We start from the raw sequence: 9,470 nt of genomic DNA, 5'->3' as shown, positions 1-9,470 counted from the left end.
CAACTAATGACACGTCGTCAGTCAAATCAGAGAATCGAATTGAATTAAGAGTGGGTACTGTATGGCATGGGCTCCGACACAGGTTTGAAAATGGGAGGGGGGGGGGCAAGGGAAAATTAAAAACCCAAAACAGAGGATTTTGAAAAAAGCTCTATTGTTTTGCAAAAAAGTGCACGTACACTTTTTATTTCTGAAGGAAGTAGTAAATTCAAGTTCAGGCTGGTTGTTCTCAACGTTTTCGATAATCTGAGGCTGGGTCGTTCTTTGTTTGTTCTTAAATCATTAGGGTGTATACTGGGAATTTGCTTGCTTTTGTGCTCTAGGGAGGTGTTCAGGCCTCGTTTGCCAACAGAGTGAGTGAGACAGCCTTTATGTGCCGACAACTTTGAACATTCACCAAAAAAGCACCCTTAGATGGCAGAAGACTCATTGTTTTCATGAGAAAATATTGTTCAAAAAACCTTTAGCAGATGCTCAGCTTCAGCTTGTTCTTAATTTGTTCTCAATTTTCGACCAGTTTTGCGGCTCGTGATGTAATGAAATTGTTCTTAAAAAATAATATCGTGAAAGTGCAAGGCAGAAAAAAAACTTTTCTTTAAGTTAAATTATGATGAGGTAAGTAGGCCAGTTTTACCTTCTAACACTAAAGCAGTGAAAAGTATAGAACCTCACCCAAACACTGCCCAAGAGAAAAATTAACAAAGCTTCAAAGTAACGTCCCGTAGAAGGATAAACCTTTTTCTTGGTTTTGCTATGAAAGTTGGCACAGCCATTGACTACCCCAATAACGTGCCTAAAACAAAATGAGATAGGAAAAGAAAGACACCAGCTCCAATATCTTTGACATTTTTATTTAAAATGTTAATGAAAATGTCAGTGTGGTCATTTTAAGACCTCATGCTGATTTCTTTCAAGTATCTGACAAAAGAATTTTCCAAATAAGGAAAAGTAAGGGTTTGAAATCGTGCACAGCGGTCGTTCAATGAAGATCATTAGCCTACAAATGGCGGCCACATTTGAACGCTAAACAGATATAATTTATTAACATTATTTCAGAAGAATTGTTTAGAGAGATAAACAAATAGCAAGACAGTGTGTTAACGCGGCAATAACATGGGTTTGGGAGTTCTAGAGTGCAGAGAATCTTCCTGCATATGTAAGGACAACATTCGAGCGATAGCTGGATTGCACGTGGTATGTTTACTAAAATTTATTTGTTTTAGCTGTAACATTCAATGAGAATTTTCCTTATTGTCAAATTGTCTCCAGGAAGATTTCAGACTATCTATGAAATGCAGCTAAGAACAACTCGCAAACCACACCATAACTTACCAGAATTTGTTAATTAGGCCAAGCAGTTAACAATTCCTTCGCTTGGCTTAGCTAGGCCTACGTATTTTGAAGCTGATACAAAAAATATCAAAGCATTTGAGTTTTGTCTCATAGTTACATTGTCCATTTTCTACTGCAATTATTCGAAAATGCAGATTTTGTGTGCACCGGACCTTTCAAACCAATATTTACACCAAAAGGTGACGAGAAGGTCGCGGGGCGGGGCTCGCGCCCATCATTAGTAGGTTTTGTTCAGGCAAAATCAAGAATTAGCCAAAATGTTTCTCTTACTATTGCAACAAATTAATAGTGGCACGGAACTTAAAAATATTTCTCCGGAACCCAAGAGTTTAATTGCTGCTTTTAAACTTTCTCAGCCAAAGCCACGGTAAGTCTAGCCCTGTAGAGACTTTGAACATTTGTTTTGTTGAAATAAGCATGAATTTGTAAATTCTTGATGTACTCGTCTAGAAAATATCAATTTTTTGCATTTTTTGGATTAAATAACACTCTGATTACGTCGGTTTTCATATGAAACGAAGTTCGCCTCTACACACACACCTGGTGAATACATGTTTCTACAAAATACAACGATCAAAATTGCCGTTTGAAACGTACAAGGCAGCGAATACGTTAATAATTGAAGCACATGTCATTAAATTGCTTTTTCCAATAACGTCAGAACTTAGATTACTCATAAGAAATTCATAACATTCGATCACTCGAGTTAAATTTCCCAAACTCTTGAATCTGTATCAGAAATCGACCTTACAATAATCTTGTAAATACAGTTCCACCCAAGATTCCGTATCATTGATTCAGAATCTTAGTCATTTTACCGAATTGTAAAGTTTTACGTTAGCTCAAAGTATCAAAAAGAGTTCAGTCTTTACTTACTCGAGAGCTAATGATAGCTTTCTTCTGAAAAAGAAATCAATTTTCCACTGTTTTGAGAGTTTTTTTAACCCTTTTGTTTATAACCGTTGATTACAAGCAAGCACTTTTAAACATTTTCTATTTGTCTAATAGTTTTTATTTAAGTTTTTTCAGAGCCGTGTCATCCTAAAAAGCAGTTTGAGCCTTTCATTGCTTGAATTCAGAAAGAAAAGAAACAAGCAATTACTCTCCTTGGCGAGATTAACTAAATTGTGATTTTGCAAGCAGGCAAAATATATAGTTTGGCTGTTAGTCTTAATAAACTGGTCAGAACTTAATAGCTTACTGTGATTTCTTCCTCGGTTACGATAAAAACAGCTCCACCTACAAGCCTCATTGCTACAATAAATTAAGCTTTGAATTCGATCAACATGATTTTGGTTCCTCTAAAAGATCGTTGAAGAGAAACTTTTCATGATACCAACCTTAAAAAATAATTTATTTATAATTGTTTACTTATTATTATTTGACATCATTTATCACACTGACCGCTCTATAATGTTGAAATTTTGGAAGACATGCACGATTTTAACCTCTATACTGTTAACTCAAGGCTCTATCATTGGCTTCTTTTTATTCATAGTCGCAAACACTGTTTTTTCTAGAGATCTTGGTTTATGTTACTTATTGTGTAGTCAAATACCTACCATCTTTAAGATTCCTAATTCTTATCTTTTATTCTTACGATTTTATCGCCATTTTGCTATCATCTTTACCTGAGAACTTTAGCGCGATCGATAAGACCTGGCCTAGGTGCGGCCTCACATTTCTTTAAATCGACCGTTCATGCAAGCCACAGTAATGTGTCTATTCTAGACTGATAATTTTGGAGCTTACTTGCTAGAGTTCCGAAATCGAATACTTTATTCACTGACTTGCCTGTCCCCCGGCCATGCGTCTTCACTCATGAAAAATAGTGATACAGCTGATTTTTGCTACGCATGCGTGTACTCGGCTGCTCATATCATGTTGAAATCGCTATGCTTCAAGAACATTACACAACCCGAAGGCAGATGGTCTCAGAGCAACAAGTAGATAACTCCGAGCCGCGGTGGAAACACATAACTGCCACCGTTGAATCTTTGCGCTATGACTGATCTTTTGGAACAAATGCAAACCTGGAAAAAGCATGATTTCTGCATTCAATGGGCATTTCTAAATTGTTGATTAGCAAAGGAGCAATCACCTTTTGACTCCCCGTTTTTTATTGAATATTACACTGTCCGATTTTATATCGGTAGCTGGAGAGAAGGTTGGCAGAAAGAAGCATCGCGCAAACAGTGCGGAATGCTTCAAAAACGCGCGGATCACGATTGCGCGCATTGTGAACAATCGGCTAGAATGAAAGAATGCACTCACCCCCAAGTTTAGCAGGTGGAAATTTGCTAAATACACCGAAGAACGAATTCGCTTTTAAGAAGATTTTTGAAAGAACGACTGGGTCCTGGGGGACTGAAGAGAAATTTCAGTTTAAAGTATTTGCGTCGAAGTTCAGAGAAACATTCACGAAGAAGAAAACACTTATTTTCAAATCGAATGCTTGAAATAGGCTTCAAAACTATTGGGTCAAGCTGCTCTTGACAGAGAAGAAAAGGATGTTGGCAAGGCCCAGAGCTAGAAGTAAGTCTTAACAAATATATTTGCTGTATACAATAAATCTTCTCGGGAACTTTTTGCTAAGTTTAAAGTATCTTTCGTTTTTTGCTTAATCAGTTGTTCTGATCAGCTCAAGATCCACCATGAAGTGAATGTGTTCGAGTTTTTCCCCAAAAATGCAATTTTATATTTCGTTAGAATTTTAAGTGTTTTAGCAACACAGCTTGCATTTTTGGCTCTACACAGTAATTCTTAGCAACGAGCCTTCCTTGCAGTTAGAGACTTCAATGCTACCCTAGTTGTGTTCGATTCTTTAGAATTGGATGTACGGTGACAGCAGGTTCCAAAATATGCTTGTTGCAAGAAAAAATTTATTTAAGTTGTTCAAAGCCCTCTCACATTTGATGCTTATTTTTCACCTGCCTGAACTAAGCCAGTTTTAACCTGATCAGTCTTCAAACGCGCGCACAGAATCCACTTGGCAAACTTTTTTATCTTCATCTTGAAAGAAGCAAGCTTTGGCTACCTATAAAGACGTTTCTGCTTATCGAAATCAGCAATTCGTTATGAGATCCATTTTATTGCCTGTCCAAGAGCAATTCTTAAGCAAGATACCTCTGAAATGTTTTTTCCTTTTCTAAGCATTTTCGGTTCAAGTATAGCAATTGCATCACGATGGGGTACGTGTATTTTTTGTGACTCTATGACATGGGTATTGCTCTTTTTCTATGCAAGTCCTCTGTTTCTATGCACGTATCTGCAGGGCAGATACAAAATAACTTTTAATTTAAAGGGAAACTTTTAATGAAATCACTACTTGAAAAATTCCTGATTTGCTCATAGTTGCCTAATTGATAACTTTGTTTTTCATTATGCGTTCATTCCATTAAAAAAATTTAATTTTTGCTCCCCTAAGAGTCTATCTATTCTTAATACAGCTGTCGTCAAAATAATACGGCTATTCTCTAGGTCTTTTTCAAGAGCAACCAGCCTAAAAGTGACAAGGCTCCTCCTACTGCGACTGTATAAAGGGATTATCTTTTGAATTAAGTTCATAATTATTCATAGCAAGGTTTTTAAGAAGCACATATCACATTTATCTATTTATCCACTTAGGAAATGACCATGACTTTCTTGCTCTATCATTGCGACTTCATAAATACATTGGACCAAAGATAATGTATCTAAAACCAAAATGCCCAATGGTCGAAATAACCTTTAACATATTGTAAAGAAAAAGAAAGTAGTTGCTTGAAGTTACAGTTTTAGTAAAATGAAAAACAGGTCCCTAGATATCTAACCCTAAAATGTCCCTTTAAATCACTTCTCTATGATTGAAAATAATCTATTGTAGTCAAAAAGCAATTATGAAATTATTACGGCACTTATGAATTCGATATTTGGTCTTACTGCATAGATCTTACTGCACGAAAAGATAAATACCATATTCAAAAGTTTTGCAACTCAGTATCTTTGATTTATGTTGTAACAATCCTTTCTTTCTAAAGGAACCAACTATAGGAAGAGCTTTGTGATAATTTGTGTTAGAAAATGCGGAGTAAAAGTTTACGAGTTCAGCTTTCTAGTTGGATTCCCAGAAAGGTTAATTTTACTATTGCAGCAAACTTTAGCAGTATCCATTTATCTGTGGCTCTGTTTTTACAGACTTTAACATTAACTACACGGCTCATATTTTTTCATCGTGAGAGTGACTTAGTTATCAAGGAATCACACTTTGTTGTTAGAAGTTGGACCGTAAATCCTCAAATTAAAATCACGAAACACTTCAAATAATGCAGTGGAGCGGTGTGAAATAATGTTGAATCTGATACAAGCTTCAAAATTTATTGACAATGGAAAACATCTCATAGTCTTACAAAACCAAATAGGGCAATTAGCAAAATTCTCAAGGGTCAGCCCAGAAAACCCTATTTTCCTCAAAATTTTTAGAAATAGATTTTTTTTTTCGAATTGGATATGCCTTTTTCTGGCCACATTTGAGCCAATCAGCAATATATTTAGCTGGTTTCTGATGTTTAGAGTTACCTCAGGGGCTATTCGGTTTTCATGAACAACTTATCCAGAAGAACGTAAAAGAGAATATTGGCACAAAAATCGAAGTACTCTCCCTTTCCCCTTCCCCATTCCCCCTACCCCTCCCCTCCCCTCCCTATCCCCTTCCCCTTTCCCACGCCCTCCTCTTATTATAGCTCAAATTCCTTGCTAGGCCTTGAGGCATCTAATTGACCCTTAAAAACCCATTATTTTTCATAGCGCTTTCAGATAATTCACTGTACATAAAATATATGACGTCATAAAATTTTTGACGACGTCATAGCTCCAAATGCTGATATCAGCAAAACTAGAATATTTATGTATCATTCAAAAGATCTCTTTGAGCTAATCCGAAAAATGCAAGTTTCATTCGATTATTTCATTTACATCAAAAGTTATGACACTTTAAATGTTGTAATTTGTATGAAAATGACGTCATCATTCACGTGATAACAAGGAATTTTCAAAAAAGGTACCGGCCGGATTTTGAAAGTCCATAGCTTGATCTATGAGATTACGTCGAGAAAACAAAGGTTAGCAAGTTTGTTAGATTGTTATGCCATATGCCCTGTCTTTTTATGCCGTTCTTACAAATTATGTGATCAAAATTAAGAAATTTTAAAAATAGGTTTTTGATGACGTCACACTTCAGTACTCTATAGCAGGGTTGTCCAACCTTATTTCAAGAAGGACCACTTTCAGAATAACGCAGTAACTGGGGGGCCACTTATATGTTTATCGCTGCATTGCCTGTTTAGCCCCGTTCCGTTTCATATCGTCCCATTCCAAGAAATGAGAGACTCAGGGGTTGCGCGCACGTGGAAACACTTTAAATCGTTCCGTTTAGTGATACGGAAAATGGAACAGTGTGCAATTGTTCCGTTCCCGTGTGAACAGGTGGAATGATCCGAAAAGCAGAAAGATTACTAATCTGGCTAAATGCTTGCATTGTTCATATGGAAATACTGATTTGCGCGCTGGTAAACTCTTGAAATTCTAGCACAAAAAGTAGAACGGAGCAATTGTCTTTCCGCGTGAAGAGAAGAAACAATTGATACGTGATCGTTCCGTTCCTGTCTGAACGGTTCATTTCCCGTTTGTTGAAACATTTTGAGCGCCATTGGAACAGTACGCAACCATTCCCGTTCGAGCCAGGTCTTAATCTGCTTCTGCAATCCGTTTTAACAATTTTTATTTATATTTGTATGTGCACCTAAAAAGAAAAGTAAATCACGGCATGCTGACTTTTGTAGCACAATCCGCACTAAAAAAATCTGATTTCCTTAGAGATTTTTGACTAGAAACTTCTAATTTATGAACATGAAACTGGCCTTCCAGCTTGTCATAAGATGAATTTTTAGTTATTATGCCTAGCAATATCGTATTCCTTCTGCACTGCGATTTTTTCAAACAAAATCAAACACATAACAAAGTCATTTTGCTGAGCTACTGAAAAATCGGTTGTCCGCGATAATATGCAATTGCGTTTACCAAATTCACTATCTCTCCCTCTTCCATTCATAGATCGTATTTTATAGTTTGGGCACAACAAAGAGGGTTTGGTTCCCTGCGTTGAACTGGAAGTCGCCAAGTGTACGTGCGCATAAATAATATGAAACAATAATCACGTAAACAACATGAATTAATTTCTCTCTTACAACCTGAAAAAATACAGTGCAGTTCTTTATCAACTTTGACCCAAGCGCGGGCCACATTAGACAACATCACGGGCCACAATGTGGCCCGCGGGCCACGCGTTGGACAAGCCTGCTCTATAGCCACCTCAAAGCATATGAGAAAAGGCCAAACTTTTTAAGTTTTCATAATTAGGGCCATCAGTCAGGTAGTTCAAAGCGAATGCCGAAATTCACGAGGAAACAGGTGGAAGAAGGCCACGTGTCTAGAGCGCTGACTTAGCTCCTCAAAGATACGGGCTTTAATCCAGGTTCTACAAATGACCTTGACACTTTTCTTCTATTCACAAAGCAGTAAATATCGTAAGTCCTCAAATTGCCCCCCCCCCTCGTATAAGCCCCCAGCCTAGAGCTACAAATTGTCAATAATCCCCCTCGAATAAGCCCCCACTGCTACCGTGAATTATCGAATTGGACCCCTCCATTTGATGATTGTTGCCATCTGAAGTTGCCTATATGGCGTTTTATTGAATTACCACAACAAATTCATACTTTTGGTAGTAATTAATTAAATGCTCATAAAGAAATTCCTATTAAAATAAACAAGGTCGTTTAATAATGTCTACAATAATTGTATAAGTCCCCCCTCGTAAGAGCCCCTCCTCCCAAATAGGCCACCATCCAAAAATACCAAAAATAAGTAAGCCCCAAGGGGGCTAATTCGAGGTTTACGGTAGGTACCCAGACGGAACGCTGGGGAGGGGCCTAGGTGTCAGCATGATTAGAGTCGCAGACTACCGGCCTAAGTGTCTATGGCTCGAAGCACTGACAAAACTAGGTTTTCAATTAGAGTTAGGAAAGTCGCTAGATCTCTGCTTTTCCAGGCATAGAAACCACATCGAGAGAAAGGTCTATGGTACTGCTCGATAAGCACAGCTTCTCCGCGCCAAAAAACCTACCTTCACAAGCTTGGTAGTTACAAAAATGAAAAAGTACTCAAGGTAACAGCAAAGAACCTGTAGTTGTCACATCTTGTAACATTCTTGGGATTCGAAAGGTCTCCCTTTCGATGGTATAGACAAGTGGGCGAGACCTAGAGACAATCATCTCTCCATTGATAAGGCAGGATGATCAGCGTGGTTTTCAACCCCACTGGAATATCTGTGAAGGGAAAGTAGACGAATAACCTTATCTTCTTTGCATAACACCCCCATATTCTTTTGAAGGTATTCTTGTATTTAAGTAATGGTGCTTCTTCCAGTTTTAAAAGGCGTAACTCTTCACGGCTTCTAAAGTCTTTTAACTGCTCCTTGCCGCATCGGTCTCCCAAAAAACGGACCGCTCGATGGCAAGTGGGTAATGTTGGGGATGCATTCTGAAAACCCAACCTTGCGTAGCAATCAAAAACCTGATTCTTTTCTTTTGCCAGTTATAAACACCTAAGCTGGCTCGCCTCGGTCGAGCAGGCTGTCTCTTGAACTGGGATAAAAAATGTACATTTTCTGTTGCTGGTGTTGGGCTTAAAAAATCTTGAAAGACTAATGGGGCACAGTTTAATCAAAGTCACGAGACAAAACGAGCTGGTTCGGCTACCGAGATAGCCTGTCTAATGGGATAAAAGTTGATCTGGTGACAGCCCGCCCCAAATCCCCCACCCCACCCCCTCCCTATTGCAAAGAGAGTTTCTCTTTGAATACAGTGTGAATCAACTACTGTGCGATTTTGAAGCCATTATCTTTATAACAAAGGGTAGAAAAGTGCATTTTATGACACTCGTTATTTTTTAATCGTTATCTTTTCGTTATTTTTAATCATTATATAGTTATTTTTTAATCATTATCATTTTCGCCATCTTCTTTTTTCTCATCCTTGTGATCATTTGCAAAATTTACTGTCGCCTCAATTGTTATAAGTCAT

General features: G+C 37.7%; 1 protein-coding gene across 1 annotated transcript in view; it reads left to right on the top strand.

Annotated features, from left to right (window-relative positions):
* Positions 1-3,087: 3,087 nt before the first annotated feature.
* The window catches only part of LOC135695529 (uncharacterized), a 34,112-nt gene continuing 27,729 nt past the window's right edge, over positions 3,088-9,470 (top strand). The window contains exon 1 of the mRNA XM_065214647.2: positions 3,088-3,888. Coding sequence (XP_065070719.2) covers positions 3,864-3,888 — 25 coding nt within the window. The 5' untranslated portion in view covers positions 3,088-3,863. The remainder of the gene's footprint in view (positions 3,889-9,470) is intronic.

The sequence above is a fragment of the Rhopilema esculentum genome, chromosome 2 (assembly GCF_057945365.1).
Source record: "Rhopilema esculentum isolate cy_ngs chromosome 2, ASM5794536v1, whole genome shotgun sequence".
Classification (NCBI taxonomy): domain Eukaryota; kingdom Metazoa; phylum Cnidaria; class Scyphozoa; order Rhizostomeae; family Rhizostomatidae; genus Rhopilema; species Rhopilema esculentum.
Note: the sequence above shows the minus strand (reverse complement) of the source record. Positions and strands in the feature narration are given on the sequence as shown.